This window comes from Elaeis guineensis, chromosome 10, assembly GCF_000442705.2.
Source record: "Elaeis guineensis isolate ETL-2024a chromosome 10, EG11, whole genome shotgun sequence".
Classification (NCBI taxonomy): Eukaryota; Viridiplantae; Streptophyta; class Magnoliopsida; order Arecales; family Arecaceae; genus Elaeis; species Elaeis guineensis.
Genome location: NC_026002.2, coordinates 4,827,329 through 4,852,666, shown reverse-complemented (window position 1 = coordinate 4,852,666; position 25,338 = coordinate 4,827,329). Strand labels below are relative to the sequence as shown.

General features: G+C 35.5%; 2 protein-coding genes across 3 annotated transcripts; both read left to right on the top strand.

Annotated features, from left to right (window-relative positions):
- Positions 1-1,641: 1,641 nt before the first annotated feature.
- Positions 1,642-12,889, top strand: LOC140852096 (replication factor C subunit 3). Its single transcript, XM_073244905.1, has 9 exons — positions 1,642-1,982; positions 2,091-2,307; positions 6,620-6,699; positions 6,790-6,949; positions 7,637-7,718; positions 10,357-10,486; positions 10,566-10,629; positions 10,725-10,793; positions 12,528-12,889. The coding sequence occupies exons 1-9, from the start codon at positions 1,814-1,816 to the stop codon at positions 12,625-12,627; spliced, it is 1,071 nt and encodes a 356-aa protein (XP_073101006.1). The 5' UTR covers positions 1,642-1,813; the 3' UTR covers positions 12,628-12,889.
- A 1,958-nt stretch (positions 12,890-14,847) lies between these two features.
- Positions 14,848-25,060, top strand: LOC105053123 (protein PHOTOSYSTEM I ASSEMBLY 2, chloroplastic). 2 transcript variants are annotated; one of them, XM_010934168.4, is made up of 5 exons: positions 14,848-15,008; positions 16,509-16,594; positions 21,607-21,790; positions 22,614-22,706; positions 24,680-25,060. In XM_010934168.4, the coding sequence occupies exons 1-5, from the start codon at positions 14,915-14,917 to the stop codon at positions 24,808-24,810; spliced, it is 588 nt and encodes a 195-aa protein (XP_010932470.2). In that variant the 5' UTR covers positions 14,848-14,914; the 3' UTR covers positions 24,811-25,060. The 2 variants fall into 2 exon arrangements, with proteins under 2 accessions (XP_010932470.2, XP_010932469.2); XM_010934167.4 differs by having other exon boundaries at positions 14,849-15,008; positions 16,503-16,594.
- Positions 25,061-25,338: the final 278 nt, after the last annotated feature.

Here is a 25,338-nt window from a genome sequence, read left to right as displayed (position 1 = left end):
GAATAAATTATTTTTTTATGAATAATATTTATTTATGAAATAAAAAAAATTTATCAAGGTGGTTAAATTATTTTTTCATCAAGCAAAAAAATAATTTTTTTAATTCATTCTTATTATATTCTTAATTTTATAATAATAATATAATATAATATTTATATAATATATTATAATAATATAATACTATAATAATATAATATATTACTATCTATAATAACATATATTAATATAATGTAATATATTATAATATAATAATATAATAATATAATATATTATATATTAATATAAGGTATTAATATTTTATATTATAATATTATCATATTATAATATAATATAATAATAATATAAATAATATATTAATATAATATATTATAATGCATTATAATAATATAATAATATATAAAAATATATAATATAATATATTATATATTATTATTTATAATATATGATACTATATTAATAATTATACAATATATTTAATAATATAACATAATATAATATTATATTATATTATAATAACATAAAATAATATAAAATATTATAGTATATTATAATATAGTAATATAATAATATATTATATTATATATTTTTATAGAATATTATAATAATAGTATAATATATTATAATACACTATAATATATTATAATATTATAATAATATAAAATCATATAATAATATAATATATATTATATTATAATAATATATAATAATAAAATAATATAATATATTAAAATTTTATAGTATAATATTATAATATAATTTTATAATATATGATAACATAATATAATAGTATATATAATAATATTTATATAATAAAAGATATTATAAAAAATATGGATAAATTAATGCAACTTATCCAGAAAAATAATAATACAAAAGAACATTGCTAACAGATTTTTGAACTATTTTTTAATGTATAAAAGAATATAAATAAATTATTTTTTATCTAAATATTATCTATGAAATATTTTTTCAGAAAAATAATATTTTCTGGATAAATCTTTTTTCCATAAAAGAACGAATCCTATATGCAATATCAAATTACCTCGATGACAATTTAGAATCACCTCTAATTAAATTAATATTGATGGATTAATCATGATAGATGATCTTGGAAGTATGTTGGCATCTAAAGGTCAGAGTCCAATACACCATTGATGGATAGAGATGGCAATTCATGTTTGCATGTCGTAATCATATCGATATGAATATAATTATAAAAAATATGAATACGATATGATTAATAAATATGTCAGAATTTTTTAACATATGTACAAATCTATTTATTAAATATATTATCTATTTTATATAATTATTCAATATATCATATCGAATTAATATGTTCATACTACATATTTAATATAAATAATTTATTTTATATAAAATATATATTTTTAAAATGAGAGAGAGAATTGAATTTGGTGGCTATACGTGGAGGCTGTCATGTTTGTTTAATTTTATTTTAATATTTTTAATAAAATAATAAAAATAATTATTGATTTTATAAAAAATTATAAAATTATATATTTTTTCGTTTGATACGAAATTCATAAATGGATTGATAAGATTTCGACATGAATCTACATAAACCCAACATTAATACCGAAATGTCGTGCCGTATCGCGTGTTGTGTCCGCGCGTCGTGTTTGAAATTGCCAGCCTTACCGGTGGGCTTTTCTGCGCGGCCCTTCAGCACCCTAGACGTCGTCCAGCCAAAACCCCAACTCGGGATTTTTGGCGCCATAGCCGCGACTGCTGTAAACACGAAACGGGAGAATAGGGCGCTAGGGCGAGGGAGAGAAGGGTTTCAGCAGAGATGGTGGAGGCGACCGCTCCAATGGAGATCGACGGCGACGCGCCCCCGGCAAGGCCCAATAAGGGCAAGGCTGCCCTCGGCTCCGACGGCAAGTCCGCCCCCTGGGTCGAGAAGTACCGTCCCCAGTCCCTCGCCGACGTCGCCGCCCATCGCGACATCGTCGACACCAGTAAACCTCGTCTTCCTCCCTCTCCTCCACCTATCTTCTCCTTGTGATCTCTTTTCCTTCTTGCTGGGTTCGATTTGTGGTTAAAAGTTGGATTTTGTTGATTGGAAGTTGATCGGCTGACGAACGAGAACAGGCTGCCCCATTTGCTTCTTTATGGGCCGCCGGGGACCGGGAAGACGTCGACGATTCTGGCAGTGGCACGGAAGCTGTATGGGACGCAGTACCACAACATGATTTTGGAGCTCAATGCATCTGACGATAGGGGGATTGATGTCGTTCGACAGCAGATCCAAGATTTCGCCAGTGCACGGAGCCTCTCCTTTGGGTAAAAAGAATTGGGATCAATTTCTATTCTTGCTGATATTTATTAGATTATATGCTCTTCGCTAAAATGTAGTACGAGGTTTTCTTTCAGAGAAGTTGTCTTTATAATTTTGTCTTGTTTATGCTGAATTGACATCTATTATTTCTAGTAGTTGAATATGCAAAAGTACAGGGTTTATTTAAAAGTTCTTTTGGGTTTTGGTGATCCGAATGCTTGAAGGATAGACATTTATCGGTTCAAAATATGTAGGGTCTGACAAATATTGGGAGACATTGCGAAAAAAGGAAAATGGAGTAGACAAATAAGAAAGCTATAACTTGCAGGGTCGATGTTGTGTATTACAAAGGAAATGAACATTTTTGGATAAGGGGGAAGGGTATTAGTGCATCCTTAAGGCACCACGGGATATGCACTTAGCTCAGTGATGGATAAACTCCTCTTTCTGATTTTGAGTTGGAGGAGTGATGGTTGTGATAGGAGAAAGGTTTGATATGCTACAGCATAGGGGGCACAGCAGTCATGTACCTGCGTGATGTGTACTGTGGTACAGCCTTGTATTTACTCATTAATTTGCTAATATGGGGCGGTACAGCACGGCACATACCATTTTACAGGCTATACAATGCAGGAAGATTTGTTTTAAACCTTGGATTGGAGATCACTTTTGTTGTATGGTTGAGGTTAAAATCGAATGGATTATGAAGTTTGTCGAGGTTCTTAAATCCTATGAGAGAAATATTGGCTGTAGTAACAAGTATTACCATGTGAAAGTCAAGTTTTATGAATGTAACTTTAAATTTTAGGTGCATAAATGAGATTAGCATTATTAGGTTAGCAATTGTGACTAAAGTAAGATCTAAATGAAATTATTTTGTATTTTACTTGAAGCTCAACCTTATGCTTGTGTATGTGCATGTGTGCACCCCCCCCCTCTCTCTCTCTCCATGTATGTGTGTCTGATTCTCTCATTCATATCTTAACCATCAAGCCTTGTTACATCTATTAGGTATGACATTATGGGGCAATGTGATTCAGCAATGCCTATAAACTTTCTTTTTGGCAGTTTCAACTGATGTAAGTTTTTGGCAATTTCACACTGAAATCCTATCTACAAACTCTTTGGGCAAGGAAGCAACAATACACTAGGGGCACAATTGGAGGGAAAGGAAACACTTTATGAAATTTATTATCTTCCTAAGCTTCTAATGGTAAGGATCAGGCCATCAGGTGATCTCTACATCACACGTCTTCGGTAGAGTCATTTCCATATTAGTCTTCTCTTTTTAAATGTTCTTGACATTATCCTGCTCCAAAGAAATAAAGCTAGTTCAAGCTTGCATTGACATGTCAGAATAAGTGCCTTAATTTAATTAGAGAATGCAAGTGAGGTGTGGGTCAGCCTTTTGAAAATTGGAAAGCAAGAGACAAAATTTGATTGCATGTTACATTAAGCATCTTGATGATTTGAAGCAAAACGATTATCTGTCCATTGCATTCGTGGATCGTATATTACATGTATAAATGATTTCATTAAACTAAAGCAAAGAAGTGGAGATTTAACTACAAAATTTTTTGCATAGTACAAACTCGATGTCTTATGAATCAAGCTTTGATATATTTCTACCTAGCATGTGTTCCGAATAGAAAACATAAAATTTCAAAGGATGCAAATCCTACATAAGAATGTTTTATTTGCTTCATGCAAGTATCCAGAAAGTGATAAAGAACTTTTTACCTTCTTTAGTTATAATAAATTTTTTGTGTGAGGCTTGATATGTGTTAAAGCCTAGACAATAGACTTCATCTTACACGGCCCATATACAGGCCAGGATCCGGGTCAGCATATGCTGGTCTGTGCTGTTCGGCATTTACCATGATAGGTCAAGACTGGCACGTGGCAGAGGTGTGTGCCTAAGTGCCCTGCAAGCCTGGGGAGCTGCCTTGTGCTTTCTATATTGAACTGTGCCAGTTTGGCACAGTTTAGCATGACTTGTTTTAGTACCAAACATCCTCAGAAGCCTTTTTTATCTTCTGTTTTTCTCATTAGTCCATGGGAGAGGGATATGAAACTTTGTTCTTTGTTCCAAAGAACAATGGAGTAACCTAGTGCCCATTTGATGCCTTTTTGCAAAATTTAGCAGGATCCACATTGAATCCTTGCTCTGGACTTGGTATAAGCAATTTTCAACCTATATCCTTTTTCTTTTCGTTTTCCACAACTGGACTATGGCAGTTTCCTTTTTAAGGTTAATAGAATGATATGTCCACACATGCACATTTATATATTCAAGATTAAAGTTGATAACCAAATTCATCCTCTTGAGCATGACTCCAGCTTGGAAATTAGTGATTTTGGGGAGGAGTGACTTCCATCCAAAATCTTCTCCTCAAAACAATATAAATCTATTAAGAAAAGCACATGACATTTTTTCAGGTTGGTTTTCAGAAACGTTAATAGTGTATGATGTCATTAGTGTCATTGAGGTATCACTTAGTAATTTATGACATAACACATTGATATTCAAGCATTTTTCTTGGTGGTAATGTTCTGTTAAGGTGTAATACCGTGCCATAATACCTTAGATAGTACCTGTTAATAATCAATACAGCCGTACATATCTTTAGTTATGATTGTAGGATATTTTTTCTTGTTTTAGTTCTTTTCTGTTTTTTCTAATAGCTACATCTATAAGCATTATGAAGAAGCTGTTGATCGTCTTGATTTTAGAAACCCAAAATATGTGTATCTCCCTTGCCCTTTCATGCCAGTGAAATTGACTGCATGCCTACAGTGGGCTAGTGTATGCTAAGCATTGGGACATGGGCACATGCCATGCTAGTGCTAGGTGGCAAGGCATCAGGATGCAGCATTTATTCCTTGGTTACATGCACATTTGATGTGGATGCCCTCTACATATTTCAATGTAAGAAATCCAACTTGATTTCTCTCCCTCTCCCTCTCTCTCTTAGTGGTGGTGGTGGGGAGGTGTTTGAGAGCATGTGCTAAGACCACTTGTCACAAAAAGAAAACAAATGTTATAACATAGTAAAGATGCTACCAGTATCATATAATTCTTAATTTGTTGTTATTGTTCCCTTGCAGGAGAAAAATTTTTGAGGTTTCCATGGAAATCTTCGCAATGAATTTTGTAAGATCAGGTCACATAGGTATACTACCTTTGCGGAGTGTAAAGTTCATTTTGGGATTTTAGACACAGAATTTTAATTGATTTCCCACCAACCATGTTAACAATTGAAACACATCAAAGATACTTGTAGATTGATTCACAGGTCCATGATAATTGTTTGGAATTTGGAGGAAAGCTCAGAAGGTTAAAGAGTTGATGGTTAGCAGAACTATGATGATATGTAACAAATAGTACATTTAAAGCTGATATCTTGGATCGATTGCTCATACTAGCTTTGTCATGTATTAGATTCCTGAGCAGAAATATTCCAGGCAGTAATTGCTATGCAGATTCGATTTGATTGGTGTGCTTTTGACTATGTGCAACTGCAAAGATGATTGTATCAAACTAATCAAAGTTAATGTTGTTTTGGTGGAATTTTGGAAAATTGTGAATGCCAAAGTTACAAATGGGTACATCGGAGGAAGTAGATGAGTTCACTGAGATCGAAAGAAGTAATGGATTGAAAATAGTAACTTTTTTGTCATGTCTAATGATGACGGAAGAGGACCTTAGTAGAGAGAGAAGCTCAGATTGTAGTGGAAATGTCAGTCAAGGGTAAGGTCTAACCAAAGAAGATCTTAATGTCTCACATATTTTCCCATTTTATTTCCTTTGCATATGTGTTTGTAGATAGAAGATGACAACTCTGTAAGAATGTATTAGCAAATTAGGATTTACAAAGCTAGCACTGGATAGATAGAATAGTGTTTATTGGGAACAACTGCTTGACAAAAGTATATGCTAACCAATTTTCCATTTTGGTGGCAAAATATGGACATAGCATGTGGCAGGGTGCGGTCCCTAGGATCGGAAACGTGTGGTTGTGGGAGTAAAGATACTTTACCCTCCAAATCATATAAGATGAATATCATGTGATGACGTAAATTTTGTTCTGATGAGCTTGTGACAGCTGCAGGATCCTGTCATCATTTCTGGGGCATGGTTGTTCAATATCTGGCTTTTTGAAAAGTAACACATGTACATATATGTCTGCAAACACAGACTATAATGTATATACAGTGTACACGTATGTATGTACACACACATGCAGATGTTTGACTTTATCATTGGTTACCTTGTGGATGCTGCAATACCTAGTCAACTATTTATGTTTTATGCAGTGCAAAGTCTTCTGTGAAGTTGGTCCTGCTGGATGAGGCAGATGCTATGACTAAGGATGCACAGTTTGCATTACGCAGAGGTCTGCGTGTACAACCGTTTGCTTTTCTATGTATTCACAGGTTTATGTATTCTCACGATCTTTATTCATGTGATTTATCTTTTTGTGCAGTGATTGAGAAACATACAAAGAGCACTAGGTTTGCACTTATCTGTAATCATGTCAACAAAATTATTCCAGCATTACAGTCAAGATGCACTCGGTTTCGGTTTGCTCCGCTTGATGCTTCTCATATCAGAGAACGACTTGAATATGTGATAAAGGCTGAAGGGTAAGCTTCTCTTTTTATTTTGATTTACTGTAGAAATTTGACATGAAATAAGTTTCATAAGGTGTTTTACCATGCTGCATCTCATTTTGAAATTGTACGTTTCTTTCATAGTTTGGTATTTTGTATAACATTGCACTATTTTGAATTTCCTTGACCACCTATCCAATGGACAATTTACATTTTTTTCACACAGTAGCTAATCATGTTTTTCATGGTTTGACAATATCCTTTTAATGACACTATTAGGAAATACAGTTTTTATTTTGGTACATTCTTAACTGTGATGTTTTTAACTATCTGAAATTGATGATGATGCACTTAACAGTGATGCAATAATGAATGTTCAATGAGAGATTCTGGAAAATAACTTGTTCTAGAATCTATGAACATAGTCTGTCAGAGGAACTTTAATGAAAATTCAGTTTTATGTACATATTTGTATGAAGTTCTGACCACATCTGCATAAGAGATGCTTTCAACAAATAAGTCAGTCAACTTTCCCAAAATCTACCACTCTATTTTGTAAAATCTGTTTGCCCCTTCTTATATTTTTCGGATAAAATCTAAAATTATAACAGCAACTGTCAACTGCATTTAGTAGTATATGATTTTCAGTTGCTAACATGCTACCAACTTATTAAACTTCAGATGATTATAAATTGGTAACTTATGGTCATGTCCTTCTAGGCTTGATGTGGTTGAGAGTGGCTTAACTGCCCTGGTACGGCTGAGCAACGGTGACATGAGAAAGGCTCTGAACATACTGCAGGTCATTCTCCTTTAGTTCCAAGTATTGACAATGCTTTCTTTTAGTTACCTTTTCATGGTTGACTTGGCATTTTACATTACAAACTTCACCTAATTTTCCTTGCATGACAAAGTTTATACATAAAATTCCCAGTTTGACTTTTTTACAAGTCTTCCAATTTCCGAGGGAGCTTATCAACATGTTCTTGTTTATTTGACCAGACTAATATTTGCACGTTATGTTTGATTGGTGTATAGCAGTATTAACTATCTGCTGTCTTAGACTGGAGAAAAACCTTATTGGCCAAGATTATTCTAATTAATTTCCTGAATGGATGTTAAGTGGTCTTCACCAACCTGTCTTGTAGACCATTCTTGCTTTTCATTTGAAATCAATTATTTTATCAGAAGTCCTCTGCAGTTTTTCCCAGCTATGGCACACAACTAGCATTTTGGTCAGAATGTCAAACTGGTGAAGGGGCTTTTAGTGAAGGCATAGCCATAGAGGAATTTGCATCAGAGTTTAAAGTGCTGAACAAACAGATGTTGGGTGGTCTTCACCAACCTGTCTTGTAGACCATTCTTTCTTTTTATTGATATCAATTAATTTATCAGAAGCTCTCTGCATTTTTTTCCCAACAATGGCACACATCTAGCATTTTAGTCAGAATGTCAAACTGGTGAAGCGGCTTCTAGTGAAGGCGTAGCCATAGAGGAATTTGCATCAGAGTTTAAAGTGCTGAACAAACATATCAAAACTTGTAATAGAAAATTCTCCAGATCCTTGAAAGAAAAGAAAATGACCTTTATGTTATCCACAATTTCAACAAGAAAAGGTAAAGTGGTCTTGACAACAATATGCCCCTGTCAGAGAGGAAGCTAGAAATAGGCAGAGTGCTGGGATTAAATGGTTTCAGAAGGCGCAACATGCAGGCCACATTTATGCAAAAGTTGAAGACAATAAAGTTGCCCTCCCGTAAGATCTTAGGTGAAAGGACATATTTTATGGATGTTGGACTCTTCATAGTATGCCAACATCAAAGGACCCTCATTGGATAGGAAACAAAAGGAAACTTTCTCTAAAAGCCTGGTTTAATAACGGAATTTAATTTATAGAGGCTAAGAATGTGGCCTTCTGTCACCCTCCTTTCTACTAGTTTGACCTTATTATTACACGGAATCTTAAGTGGAACCATCCTTGTCCCATCAGGAAAAAGAAAATTACGAGCTTGCTGATTCTCAAGCAATTAAAATCAGTCTTAGATATTAACTATTTTTCATTCTTTGGATTTCTGAGGTCACATGCTCAAATTTATCAGTTAACCAAACTTTGATATGTGAAATGGGGACCATGGGCATGGTTTTGTACCATGTTCCAGCAAGTTACTGAAATGGATTTTGTTAGTAAATATATAAAAAAGCCACGTTATACAAAAATTTAGAAAAAACTTTTGTGCAGAATCGAACTCAACTCCTTTGCATCATATGTTAACACATGTTTATCCATACTTTGTTTCGCATCTAGGCTTACCATTGTTTTCATCACATATGAGTGCTGAAATCAAGGTTTTAAATTCCAGTGGGACAGCAGCATGTCCAACTGTCCCAAGATTCGCGATGGGATGTGTTAGGAACTGGACTGGGACAGGACAAAGCTCCACCATCCTGAGTTTTGGTATATGGGGCATCTTGTTCCATTAAAAAACCAGGATGGTCCCATTCTATGGTATTTAGAACTTTGGCTGAAATGTTATTAATCTTTTTCTTGACCTCTATGTGACATTTTATAAGATGGTCATGTAACAAAAGGCTTACTTTGTACATTATATTGTCAAAAATCATTATGTGAAATATAGAACTTTGATAATGGGAGTGCATACATCAAAGCAAGTTTGCATGCATGCGATTAATTTTATAACCTAGACTCACAATGCTTCAGACCTCAATGTGACTTCGCAGCTGATGCTCTCATACATTGGAGGTGGAGGGTGGATGGGCAGGGAAACCAGGGAGTAGCAACAGCTTACCATCTAGGAAACCCGGATTGGTCTCAAACAGGCAAAGGTTTTAGAAGATCTGATTGGGAGTAATGAAGTATGACAAATGTGCCATGATAAGAAAATAAATTAGAGCCAAGATGTAGATGATATGAGGCTTAACATTATGCTTATTGGTTTAATGAATTTTGGTAATAATGACTGCAACTTGCATTCAGAAGCATGAAGTTGCTTTTACAATCATTAACATGTACATCTGTAGGCACATGATGCAAAAGAAAAGTTTAAAGTTCTTTTACTGTAAATCTTCCCAAATTTCCAAAGCCTCCAGGGATAAGTGTTACACTGAGGGGAGATAATGATTAAGTTTATTTCTATGATGAAAGAGTTCTCGGAAGTTGGGACTTTGTTTCTATGATGAAAGAATTCTTGGGAGTTGGGACTACAAGTAATTCATATTTATTTGGTCACCTATCTCATTGAAAGAACTGCATGTGTTACTTATTCTATGATTGTCTACCAAAATATCTGGATTGAATATTTATATTTGTTGTTGGATTAGCTTTCAATTTTGTTTCTGATATGTTTAGCTTTTCTACAAATGTTATCCTTTTTTTCCCTGAATTTGACAATGAGGTACTTTATCCCCTTTAATGTGGACAGTCAACACATATGGCTTCTCAGCATGTAACAGAAGAAGCTGTCTACCTCTGCACTGGAAACCCAATGCCAAAAGACATTGAGCAGATAGCCTATTGGCTGCTTAATGAATCATTTACAGCCAGTTTCAGATGTATCCTAGGACATGAACTACTATTTTGTGATTTGAGACTTATTATTCCATACAAGATCTGCCTTCTTAACTTCTTTAGATATATCTGATATTAAAATGAAGAAAGGACTGGCCTTGGTTGATATTGTGAGGGAAGTTACAATGTAAGTTGAAACATGCTTGAGGTCTTTTTTTTCCTTTTCACCTTACCCTTTCTTTTGTTGTGCTTTCTAAACCACATTCCATGAATTTTGCTCAGGTTTGTTTTCAAGATCCAAATGCCATCAGATGTTCGAGTTAAGCTAATCAACGATTTGGCTGATATTGAGTATGTACCTCCTTTATCTGAGTTAAGTTTATCAGTTTCGTGGTTAACATTATATTACTCCTGCATTTGTGTCCTTCACACCTTCTCGTCATAAGGTGTGAGGTCGCAAGTGGTTTCAATCAGGTCACAAATCTTGCTTGAGCCATTTGTGACTTCAATTTGTTTTTTGTAGGATTTGTACCCAGCACTGACTGATATGGTCAACGGATTAGATTAGGTCTAATGCTTGATCAGATTAGGAATTAATCTTTTTTTTTTTTTGATGGAATCATTTTTTAAATAAGTCAAGTCAGGTTATGTCCAACATATAAAATCCATGCTTAACCACTTGGTTTAATAGGTCCATGTTTCATTCCAGAAATCCTTGGAAAATTTTTGTGGTTCAATTGATGATGTTGTTACAATAGTCACAATTAAGAAGAGTTTTTACTACTTACCAATAAGAGAAGTTTTTATGGGCAAAGGCCAAAAAAAAAGGACCTGCAAAGTTTCAGGTAAGTGATACCAATCTGCATGTGGTCCATTGATTTGGTGAACCCTGTGAAAAGCTGTGCACCTGGCTACATGCATAAATGCGGATGTTGATGATCAAGCATCTTGAAAGAATTTGCATGCATTACCCTGATTACACCAAAAGAAAAAGGACTGGCTTTTGTTCTAGATACTCATAGTTCTTGTATGTCTTCATATTTGCTTCATGATTTTTTCGAAGTTGGATATTGTATTGTGGATTACAATCAATTCAATGAGGGAAAACCAATCTTGTTCATTTTAACCTGATGTCAAAATGTTATTTTAGCTTATCACAAATGTCTCTGCAACTGAACTGTAAAACCATAAAGAGGAGCTAGAGATATTAATCAAATTCAGATTAAGAAGCTGAATACAAAGATAAGTGCAGTGCTCTATCTCTCTTCTAAAGATAATTTAAAAAATCGACACTCCAATCTCCAGTCAGCAAGACAAGGGGGATAGCTCTGTATATAGATACAAGGGGTACGCCGTAGATGCATGAATACACACTTCTTTCTTTTGCTTTTATATTTTAAGTTTAATCATGGTGCCCATCTTCTCCTATGCTGGTACATTATTTTTTACTGATATTTCTGTTGGTATCCATAAGCTTCTTGAGATTACCTTATTAAAACTTGTAATGCAGTAATAATTCCTTATATCAGTTTCAATTAAAGATCGCATCATTTCCCAAATAGCCAGTACATGAAATTTGTGCACAGGAAGTAACTGCTAAATCTAAAGCCAAATATTTATATCAATATATTTCAAATAACTGCTTCTCTTGATGAACTGAAGGTAGTTATGTTTGAAAAGGTTTACTTGGAAATCTTGTCAATTAACTTATAGCAACGGCCAATCCTGGTTTGTCTTGCGAATTCCCATAGGTTCATACATGGATGGTAGAACACTGCATAAAAAAGTCACAACTTTTAAGTGCGGCAATCAAGGTAACTAGCTTAGTACTCAAGAAGCGCACCAAGCCTTTCAGTTTGACTTGTTGTTGGTTGTGTGAAGCATTTTTACCATTTAGGACCAAAAGAAAGGGAATATCTGTGCTTCCTGGACATTAGAATCTGAAGTTTTAATGTTTGGCATTCTCTATGAGTTTCAGAAACTGCATTTAGTTCAGGAGTATTACTTTCTTATTCCTTTAGCTAATGCGACAATGTTGATGGTTGTTCCCTATTGTTTAACTATTTATACTGTATTTGGTTTCAGGTATAGATTAAGTTTTGCATGCAATGATAAATTACAGCTTGGATCGCTCATCTCTACATTCACAAATGCTCGTTCTGCTCTGGTCGCTGCTGCCCAGTGAACTTGCATCCTTTGGTTGGTTTTGTTTCCTGGAACATCTTTGCGTTGCATATAATAGTTAAAAGGCATGATGCCCTCCTACCCGCTGTATTGTGTTGAGTGAGTGTGACCGAAGTAATTTCTATGGAAAGACTGACTGATGATGTACACAAGGAAATGTAGCTTTACTGAGACTATGGATGTAAGCTATGTTATATGTTTTTTTAAAATCCTGCGGGTCACCTAAACAGAATGCAATCTTATCGTGTAGCTTTGTATTTTAAGTCAAGACGCCTTTTAAAATTTACCGCTGCAGGAGAACCTATTTGCTTCTTTTCATTGTTTTTTTGGGGGGTGGGGGGCTTGGGCAGGCAGTAAAATAAAAAAGGAAATCCATTGTTCCTAATCTGCTATCCTACTCCAGAGAGGTGGAGCTGCATCACTGCTTTGAGGCCATTTGCTGTAATAATACGTTTCCAAGCTGACATTCTTGGACGTACAAATCTACTAGTACTTTGCTTAGTGTTTTTTTTCTTTTTTTGTTTTTTGCCCTCATTTTTGTAGGATACTTTGCTTAGCTTAATTCTGAAGGAGTGATGAGAAGAATGTAGAATTTTGTGAATATCTCTTAAGGTTTTGTTATGCGAAACCTTCGCACTACATTGGGGCGCAACGTGATGTGTGAGTAGTTCTGATTGTGTTGAGTATGCACCAGTTTGAAATTTCTTCTCTCGGAGTCTACTTCAGAGAAAATATTCATGCCTCTCTACCTTGTCCTTCTTTGCCCTTTTATTTAGTAAATTTGAAGGGAGAAAATTATCTCATGGAAGCAACTCTGGTTCCATGAGTGCTACTTTCTGGATAATTTTATAACCTCAGTTAAAAGTCTGACTGGTTTTCGCATATGATGCCTTTAGGGAAGTTTGTAAATTCTTGTGTGTGATTGCCGATTTATATATATTTCACGTAAGCTTGGAAATGTTATTACACAACATCCTCTTGTTGTTGTTGGGCTTCTTAGTTGCTTGCTTGCCGTGCTCATAATCTCAATTTCACCCAGTTATGGGCCAAAATGAGAGGGAAAAACATTGCGGAGAGAGAGAGAGAACATAGGATTTATGTTTGACATTTAAATTATCTTCTCGTTCATAGGAATACACAAATAGTTTGGCAAGGGGAAAACATTGATTGGGAGCAATGTGCCTAGTGATATGCGTCAAGGCCACCAGGGTTTTCGTGTTCATCATAGCTTTATTAACTAGGCTTAAGCTTAAGCTTATTCATTTGCATTTGGTTCAGGGTTGAGGGGACTTGGAGGCTAGTTACCTATTGTAATGCTTGTGGCTTCTATCAATTGCCAGCCGGGAGAAGGTCTTTGTGCATCATATGTAGTGCAATAAAAATAATGTGGAGCGCATTATCCTATCACTTTAAAGTATGTAGTTACTATTTTTTAATGCGTATTTAATAGTATATTTAATACCTGCAATTTTATTTTTTTGTTTAAATTTTTGAATGACAAAAATATTTCTTCTGTTCCGAAAAACTTATGACATCCTATGATATAATATCTTGTGGTCAAATTATGACTTCCTGTATATAGAAAGTCATAATTTTTTTCAAAAGTTATAAAGAGAGAAGCATTTTCATTATTAAAAATTTATAAAATTTTTAAATGATAAAAATATTTCTCTTTTTTTTTTATGATATTTTTTGATCAAATTATAAACAAGAAGTCATAATTTGATTAGAGGATGTCATAATATGGCCATAGGATGTCATAATTTCTTCAGAAGATAAAAAATATTTTCGTTATTCCAAATTTTAAATGAAAAAATAAAATTATGGGTATTAAATGTATATTTGAAAATGATGATTACATAGTCGAATCAAATAAAATGATGTATTTTTTATACACCGCATATGATATATAAAAAATTACTCGCGCCAGCTATGCTATTTGAAGCTAATGTGCTTCTCATCACAATTTATTTGTTGGGCCTCTTGGCAGGATCCTCCAGACGTAGATGAGATGGAGCCGAAAGAACATTAATTTAGCAAGGCTTAGGCATAACACTTGGTCGGACAAGTTGCCAACCTAGCGAAATATTGGATACTCTTCTTTCTCAAATCCAAGTCTTATCTTGGACACGTGCCGGCGTGCTAGAGCGTAAGCAAACGATGCTGCTGTTTGGTGGAAAAAAGCTAATACGATGGGTTCGGAATATCTCGTAGATTTTGGATGAAGTCGCGACCCGCAACCTCCTTGTGGCCGGTTTCCAGAAGAGAGAGAGAGAGAGAGAGTAGAGATGGGCAGCAGTTGCCCCGTCTTCCTCTCGTCAGCACTCCCTCCCGCCTTTTCTCGCCGCACGCCCAACGGTAGAAGCAGCTCCAGAAGTAGAGGTTAGTTCGTTACTCTTCGCTACCACCGGTTTTTCTTTTTTCTTTTTTTAGCCGCAAGGAATTTGATTTTGTGTAGCTTATTCTAAGGAGAGATGGGTCCTGACCGTTCCAATGTACGAGTAGTTTCTTGTCCTTCCGGATTTTTTGTGGTTTCTGTGCTCACTGGCTTTCCCAAGAGTTCTTTAATGATTTTCTTCTTTTTCTTTTTTGGTTTTTTAATAGTTTCTTTTGGTTCCCCTATCGGAAGTTTTGTCGCACCTTCTTTGCAACCTCATGAATGAAAAGTTTTCTATGATAAGATACAAATAATGAATCAACAAGGAGAACTTCACATTCGTTGTGCAGTTGGTGGATTGAGATGCATCCAGTTGATTCTTCCATATGCTTAAAAGTGGGCCTTTTGTTTGTGAAACGTCTTGCATATAGCATTCTTTGCACAATCAACCATTCTTCGCTGATTGAGTCTTGGCCAATGCCACTCAAGGCCTCGTTTGATGGGAGAGATGGGTTCAATTGCCTGGGTTAAGAGGACTTAACTGGTCGGTGCATGAGTAGTGGAGATCTTCGTTGCTCTTAACGAGGCCATGACCTTGGATGTATGTTAGATGGTTAAAAAAGGATAGAAGGAGCTAATATAACTTAGGTAGAATAGAAGTCATGACCATAAATTTGAAGTGATGGAGAATTTGATAAGTTGGTATGTGAATGTGCAATTAAGCCTTGATAAGGTCCTTGGGTTTATATTGAAGAATTGAGAAAGAGGAGAGAAGGACATATTGTTGCCTAGGTAAAATTGATGGGAAAGTTTTAAAAAAGCCTTTAAAACTAATGTGCCTTGAGGTAGAAGCTAAATATAAGGATGGTATCAAATGTTAATTCTAAATGCTTGGAATACAGGTAGTTGGATCATAGTTACATCTGTAAGTGCTTTTGCTTCTATTATTATGCATGTGGTAGTTTAAACACTATAATTTGGAAATTTTTATCTTTGATGGCTACCAAATATTTTTCATATGAAAACTGCAAATATAAATCAGAGGACTCTTCCTAGTACTTCTTAATAATATACTAAAATGATCAAAACTTAGTATTCTTCTAAATTGGAGATTTATTACTAACCACAATTTAAGGCATTGAGGTTGTTTTTATTCTTATTGGTTCAAGGGTGTCTGTTATCTGCTAGTGTTTGTTAATGCATATCTAGAACTTGAAAGTTAGAGGGTTTTGCAAAGTCCTTGTATTAAGATGCCTCCTGAATTTCTATCAAATAATCTATAATTTCTGGATGTCTCCTTAGCATTCAAATATTTAAGACTACTTGGTATGGTCTTTCTTTTTTTTGATTTCATCAACTCTCCTGAAATATTTTGTTTATTTCTTCCTTGAATAGCTTTTTTCCATACATTTCTTATAGTGATAACTATGTTAGCAAAACAATCTTTAATTGGTCTGATGTGCTTTATGCTGTTGATGCACTAATGCTAACCAAATCAGTATCAGCTGGACATTGTAACAGCTCCAATTTGGAAGATGACAACAGGAAGCAGAGCAACTCTGAGTGTTCATCAAACACAGAAAACCTGAAGGTTGATTGTGATGTATTTATTGTGCTTTTCAAATTCCTTAACAATGGCTGTTTTTCAAGTTATTTTTATTTGCTTTTTCTCTGTGTCTGTCTCATTTGAAAATACTACTATATATGCATTTGCATACATACTTCTGAAATATGCAAAATTTGGTTGAAGTATTTCTCCTTTCTTGCAAAAACAAATTTATGATTAGCAGGAGAAATAGCAATCAGTGGTCATCTTTGATTGATGCATGAATCTAATTTAGATATTGGAAAGCGACTCTAGGGTTGGATAATCAGTTACGATTATATATTTTTTTTTTTCTTCAACTAATGGGTGATGAACCTGGGCTTCCTAAGGTGACATTTTCTTATTTGAGATGCTACATTAAGTAATATTCTTGTAGCATGTTATATATTTGAAAGTGAAAGCTAGTTAATGGGTTAATATGCACTAGGATCAAATTTGGATGGTTTTTTGACCAGTACCCTGTCATGTGCAAACAAAAGTTTCTATTTACTTGTCATCATGTTAGATTTACTTGCTTCGTGGCATATTTAATATTATTTGGGACTCTGACTAGCAATCTTAAATGTACTAAATGTACATGATGATGACCACTATCACAAACAAGATTGAAATTTGTGATTCAGACAAAAGTCACATAAAGGCTAAGAATGTGATATATTGTACAGAGTCCAAAATTAAAGCTTCCTGCAAAATCTCTTTAAAATCAGATTCTAAGTGAACGCTGCAGGCCTAATCAGTACTATGTTAAGAGAAATTACTGCACTCTCTGAAATCTGAATCCTTAGAGAGCGGTGGCTGGCCTCTTAGAGAATCATGTCCCAAGGAGCTGGCTCCTGCATGTATTTATATAAGAAGATTCCTAGGAGGCGTAACATTATGAGTAGAGAGCAATACAAGGAGCCAAGTTAAAATAATTGTAATGTTGCAGGATCACTGGTTCTGTTAAAGAACTAATTACTATGATGAGAGACTTCAACTACATCAAGTCACCTGTGGGGTGAGCTACAACAAAATACTTACATTTGGCAATATATCTAGCAACTGCATCGCTTTAGCTATCCATATACGTACTCATAAATGTGCAGCAAGCAACTGTAGTAAGTTTTGAACTAGAGAGCCATTCAAATGGCATCTTAGCATCAATTTAATGTGTTTAGCATGCTTTTTTCATTTTGAAGATTCTACATTCCGAAGAATTCATAGGGTACCATGTATAGCACAAGGCTGGATCAAGATGTATAGCATTAGATGATTTTGTGGATCAGCTAGCTATGCCGATCACAAATGCAATGTTGGATTTCGTGACTACCATATAAATCCATTCGCCAAAAGTATTAAGGTTGTGTTTGGTGCATTGCCAAGCAATCTTAATCCGGATTACCTGCAATTAGGATAGATTGCCAGTAATATTAATTACTGTATTTAGTACACGCAGGTAATGTTGCAGTAAAATTATTGAGAATTTTGATTGACATGTTTGGTATGACAATTAGATTACTGATAATGTAACATCAAATTTTCAAAATACCCTTAAATCAAATTATTAGTTTAGCATTTTAAACTATTTATTTAAATTTTTTAATAATAAAAATTATTATATGAAAAAAAATTATTATTTTTTAATACTTATTATTATTATTTTTTTTTATTTAATTTTTTCTCCTTCCTTCTCCTTCCCCTGCACACTACACTCCGAACCCCCCTCCCCTCTCCCCCCACCCCCGACTGTTCGGCACCGCCCCCAGGCCGTCGCGCCTTGGGCACCGCTCCCCGGTCCCCCGACGAACCCGCATCCCACGCCCCTCGCGACCGCCTCCATCACCACCCTCACCCACCTGCCCCACCGCCCTCACCCATCCCACCGGAGATTGTGTCGACGGAAGAAGGCGGCAAGGGTCAGGAAAGAGATGGTAGCGAGGCCCGACTTTGGGAGCTGGACCAGTTGGTACAAGGGGATTGCGGCAGTGGAGGGCAGGGGACGGATGGAGAGGGAGGTGGTGGTGGGAAGGATGACGGCAAGGGCCATGAAGGCAGTGTAGGAGGTAGCCCTACCGCCAGAGGAGTGGTCGAGAGCGCAGAGCAGCGGCGGGCGGCGCGATCGCAGGAGGCTGGGTTGGGGAGGAGGCATGGGCGAGCGATGGGTGGCACCGCACGGGGAGGAGGGGGAGGGGAGGAGGGCAGTTTCGTCCCGAAACTTTATTACAAATTACCAAAGTAGTGGTAATTTGAATAGTCATCCGTCCCCTTGGTAATCCAGATTATCTCATGAGAGATAATCTGGATTGCCAAGGCAATATGGATTACCAACCCAAAAAGTGTATCAAATGTGGCAATCTAGATAGCCACATTAAAATACCAGCAATTTGGATAGATTGCCAACTACCAAACGCAACCTAAATGTCTTTCTCCAATCATCCTGTATTTCTCCTTGATCACTTTAGCTTTATAGTCATGTCAATTCACAGGTATGCTAGAGTTCTTGGAGGTCGATTGACTTTGCTTCCATCATTTTAAATCTTATACATAACAAATCAATCATACTTATATTGAGGTATATCAGTAACTATATTGGACCATTTACTTCATCTTAAGGATTGTCTTTCTTTAGAAATATTACTTACAATGTAGCAAACATTTTGTTTTCAACACCCTTTTTTGTGATGACTTTGTTATGCACATAAACTACATATACAGAAATGCTGATTCAAGAGAAGGTAATGTTCGGACTGGACACATCTCAACCAGGGGCGACAAATACCATCAAAAATCTTTTTGAAACATGCATGTGTGATTATTTCAACTAGAAAATCAACCCTTTAAACATACAGACTTCGGTGAACATTCTAAATGCTTGTTAGAACTAAAGCAGTTACATCTATCCAACTCTTCAGCACCAAAAAGTTCAACTGAACTTACACACTAAAAAAATGAAAGCCAATGCTGTAGTCATGACAGCCGCTCTTGATGTGGAGAAGGTTCCAGATTCAAGTCATGGATGGTCCATCCCCAAGTACTTCAACTTGGCTAAGTTACTCTGGGTGGGTTCCCTACCTTTTGCTCAAAAAAATAAAAACTGGCAATCAGAAAAGAAGCAACAGGAGAAAGATGTTTAGCGATATTATTTGTTATAAATATATTAATTTTTATATCATATAACTGGAAATGTTTAAATATATTATTTATTAAAATTCTTCAAGATAAGCATCCAAACTCCAAAATTAGCTCAAGGATACAAGAAATTTGACATTTCAAAGTTACTTTCATACCTATATCTTTTATCAAGTTCCAGAAACAGCAAAACCCACTTCTAGTATCATTGTGGTGGGTTAACTTCATCCTTAAAAGGTCCAACTCTTCACCAATCTTTAGAAGCTACAATTTGACATATTCCCAAGTGTTTGACAAATATTCAACTCATCATACATTTTCTGAAGCGGATTCTTTTACCTGGATGAAGAAGTTTGGGTAGCAGAATTATTTCCATGTAATCATATCTAATAGAAGAAAAAGAGAAGTTGAAGGGTATTGTACATAGTTTGACCTAAAAGTAATCATCCCTCTAGTCAGTCAAGTACATAAAGTGTTCTAAGTATATAGAAGAAGATTTATTGATGGAAGCTTTAACAAACAATATGCTCAGCTTTATTGCTAATGTAGAATTTCAGTTGAAGAGTCAACCATGGAACGCTAAACTTGTCCTATGAACTTGTCCATATATACTCCAATCTTAGACATTTCTGAGCTTCACCACTAGCTGTTGCAACCATGAAGTTGAAAGCAGTTTAGCAACATTTATGCTTTATTTTTTTCTGTGATTAAATTCAGATATTCAAAAAGTATCTAAAAAAGGACCATTAAAATGAATACAATCTGCATATTACCAACAATACATGATTCAAGCTGCTATTTCCTTCCATATTCAAGAGTGGCTACTTTTCAACATGAAAACCTCCATTGTTTCTTCTTCTACTTCTTAACTATAGACTTAAGCCACTTAGATTTTCCTGTTCTAGAGTTGTTGACATGTTTAGATACAATATCTTGAATGAGAAATAAAATTATAAGATGTAATTGAATTACTACCTTTTACTTTTTCAGCTTATATTGCTTCAAGAAATGGTGTACATGGCATTTTTTCACTCAGAGAATTGATGGAAATCGTGTATCATTCTTTGATATTATCATGCTGCTTCTAATACGAGAACATTTAATTATGTTTTTTTTTTTTTAAACATTTATCTTTTCTATATCGAATTTGGTTACTTTCTATAAATTTGCTGTACATTATTAGTAATACTATATGGCTGGAAAAACTCTGAAGAGCTAACTTAAATGCTTGCAGCTTTGCTTGTTTTTATTTATATCACTTACCTTGACCATAAAATACTTGCAATGGGTATATCTGGATCTAACTATTCTGTACACAACATGCCCAAATTTATGAATTTTCTTGTCTTTTTGAAATGAGTTTTCATTAGTCAATTTCCAGTTACTTTCTTCATGCCTCCAATTTCTCTGCAGTGTGTATTTGGCATTAGTTATGTTATCAATGTTACGGAACATAAGTGATTGTATAAACAATTTTGATGGGATCTTTGGTGCTCTACTTTTGGTGGCTTATGGCATACCGACTTCTTTTAGAAGTTCTAAAATGTAGTGTCTGAGTCTGAGAATGGAGCAACTTTCTAGCGTACAGATTATCTCATTACTAGGTGATTGCAGTTGCCATACCTTAACATGTTATGAGGAAATTATATAACATGAACTCAAATATATGCAGCTCTGATTTAAATTTCACTGATTATACCGAGGGAGGAAAAAGCAAGTGTTATGGGCCAAATACCAATTAAACAGCAAATTCATACAAACAAAATGAGCACTTCATATTAGGGATGCTAGAAGATGTCATTTCTGTTACATGTCTTTGCCAGATCTGCATCATTCTAAAGCTTTTGAGACAATTTTTGCATTAAAAATGTCCCTGCTTTCTTATGCAGAGGAATCACCTTGTGCCTTCGAGGCGTAAATGTCTTGCATGTTTGTGTGCAAATCTAGCATTATTCAATGTTTCAGTGTTCTCTATTTGTCCTCCTAATGGAATCGCCTTGGACATGGTGGATGGGTCATCTGGGAAAGAAAAAACTGTTTGCCGGAATTGTGGGGGCACTGGTACTATAATATGTAAGGAACCTGCTCTTTATTTTTTTGCCCTTTCTTATTTATGATTTTTGTCAGGATTCTGTTTGATTTAGTTTCAGTTATCTAGCAAATTAGTTAAGACCCATGTAAGCAGCTCATTTATTTCTAATGACTGTAAGCCCTTCTGTATGTCAGAGCCCATTGTGACATAAGTGTTCTGCTTATCGACTCCTAGGTTAGCATTTTAGAAGCAAGCTCTTAGAGAGATATGGAAAAATAATATTAGAAAGGGATCCTGCATATATTATTTATCATTAAGAATTGAAATAGCAATTATTTTGTTGTAAGGAAATGATGTCTTCGGCAATGAGTCATGAATGTTCATGTGATGGATATGAAAAAATCCATCAAGGTGATTGCATCGGAAGACTAGTATCTTATTCATGATATACTTATGCATAAAAAACAGGATTCGACCATCAAGCATGTCTTCACTTTTATACTCCAGCATCTAATTTTTAATGTCAAATCAATATTTTGATAACTAGAAATGTTAAATGCCTACTTGCTAGGCATCAGATCCTACAGATCATAAGACTCTGGATGGTCTAGGTTTAAAGCCCTTGTGAAGGGTCCTTGAGTCTTGGGCTGGAAACGAACATGAAACATTATAAATATTGTTCAAGAGGTTGCTGCAATTAGCTTTTAATCTTCACAGAAAAGAGCCAAAAAGTGTATCAATTATTTGATAGTAATTTCAATAATGAATACCAAATGTAATGAAGTGGACTTGATTTGAGAAATGTAGCTTTTGGCACACTTATAGTACTTTTTCTGATGATACGGTTCACTTGCTTTGATTTAGGTGACATGTGCGGTGGCACAGGTAAGTGGAAAGCTCTCAACAGAAAGCGGGCAAAAGATGTTTATGAGTTTACTGAGTGCCCGAACTGTTATGGTATGTTTTTGCTGCATTATATGATTTATTCCATGTGTTACAGCATTTTCCTCTTCTTTTTCTTTTTCGGTTAATAAGAGAAATGGTTTGCCTAGCAACAGTTGCAACTTACAACCGCTCAATCGTTGTGGCAGATAAGTCAAAGTACAATATGGTCCAATCCGATTCGTGTTGTTACCCACCCTCCAGCCACATGGTTGTAGCCCACTGAGCCGCACTATTAGCTTCCCTGGAGATATGCACAATTCTCCAGTGAGTAAACTGGCAACATAAGGCTTTAAGAATCCTCAATTAAGGTGCTAATCCTACAAGAGACCTGCTCAACCCATGTAGGCTGCTCGCGGGTGTGAGGGAGTCTCTTCCAAGGATCACATCATGAAGGCCTAGGTCATCAGGTTTGCATAATCCTTTCCTTTCAGCCCAAGTTTCTGAGACCAACAGGCTGACAGTAGGTATCCCCTAGCTCCTGCAGCAAGAACAACTGCCAATCAGATATAACAATTAAATCAGGCCCTGCCTTTGATTGTTAGGATGTAAAGATCCATCAATTTGTTCAGCTTGATCCGCCAACATTACTTGGAAAAATGTTGGTTGTTTATCCAGCATCAAGTGGTCATCTATCGCCATGAAGAAAGGAAAGGAAAGGAAAAAAGAAAAATTCTATGGTCATTAATGCATCAAACCTCATAGAACATACCAATAGTTGTTGTTTACATTAAGGTTTTCTATCCCGAGGGATGAAGGCATCCCGGTTTCTCCATGGAATGGGATGCCCCGCTATTCTGTCCCATTCCACCGGTAGTAGCAGTCATGCATCCCAGTAGATATCATCCGTCTCTCTCCCCTTCTTCTTTCATTTCTTTCTTTCTTTCTTTTCTTTTTCTTTCTTTTCTTTTTGTTTCCTTTTTTTTGTTTCCTTTTCTTCTCCCTTCCTTTCTTTTTTTCATTTCTTCTTCTTTCCTTTCTTTTTTTTCTTTTTCTTCATATTTCCTTCCTTTCCTTCTTTCCTCTTGCTTTTCTCTCTCCATGTGGATAGGTTTTGGAGTCTCGAACCTGTTCTCATAGGAATAGGATGGACAGGACAGCAGAGACGCCCTCTGTCCTACCGGGATGCAAAATCTTAGTTTACATGGCTCCAAAATGATATAGAAAAATTGCTAACTATATCTAAGTTCATAGTACCGGGCATGTGCCTTGAACATGAGGGACAGCATGAACAGCTGTGTATTAAGATCAAGATTAACTTTATATAAAATGATAAATGTGATCCTACTTTTGGTTGGAACACTGCTATCATTTCTATCTTGTAAAGAAGGAAGATAGATCTAAGAAAGGTGGGTGCACTCAGTGATCATACTTCTAAAAATAACCTTAGTTGAACGTCCAATTGGTTGGAGGTCTGCTGAGAATATGTTTTATTATGAGAATTTAATTATCATTTTTGTAAAGCAAATGTTAGGATGCTCCATTCTACTGAATCACTGCAAAAATCATGCTGAGTCTTACCCTATCGACATGGATTGGCATTGGAGACCAAAGAATGATCCATCAAAGCATCCATCTGTTAGAAAAGATAAATTTCTGAGGTTTTCTTAGATAAATCTGAATGGCTATGGAATCCTTTTGGTTTTGCTTCCGTGGAAGGGCTTTTTGTCAAGGGTATGCGTCTCTTTTATATTATTTATCTGCCACACAGATAGAGTATCATCTAGTACCCATCTGGGAAAGTAGAATCTCTGTAACTGTAAAGTAGAATTCTATGTATTCAAACATTCAGGTTTTGGACTGTTAATTTACTCAAAGGTATTCAACATTTTAACTTACCTGCTTCATTTGGATCATATAATTCATATATGATTGGTGAGCTTGGCCACTATGACTGATAAGTAACAATGATTAAGCCATTGTGGTGTTTAATATGATCCTTTAAAATGCAAGGATGAACTTGACACGTGTATCTTATGATGGTGTAGGTCGTGGAAAGCTGGTATGCCCAGTGTGTCTGGGGACAGGTTTGCCCAATAATAAAGGGATGCTCCGAAGACCTGAGGCACGAAAATTACTGGACAAGATGTACAATGGCAGGCTCTTGCCCAACTCTTAATATTTTCTGAACTAGCTCATACCATCTGAAAGGAATTTCTGCTACATCAAGAAAGGGCTATGAAGCCAACAGCTTGAAATCCCATCCCTAGTATACAATCAAATGCAATGGTTGGTGATCAGACGGAAGAACTCAAGTTTTGACGTCAGTGCTGCTAACAAATGTTTCATACATTCTGTCTGTAAATCTTGTATCATCGTTTGCAACTGACTGTACATTCGGATTTTCATATACGCTTATTTTTGCTCTTTATTGTTTGTAGACTGTTTTCTGGTTTATTATTTCTGGATGATGTATAGAATGGGTGTGTACAGCCCTTTCTAATAGAACAAAACACGATTTATCTTTTGAAGGTAAAACTAACACTTTTTATTGAGATAATATATCAGTTTACATGTTTCTCAGAGAAGAAATATGAGTGCCTATGATATACTCTGAAGTTGGACTTCTCTCCAGGAAAACGAACATCAATTAATTGTCCAGTTAATAAGGCTTCAGATTATAATTACCTTTCTTCTTAGACTCTAT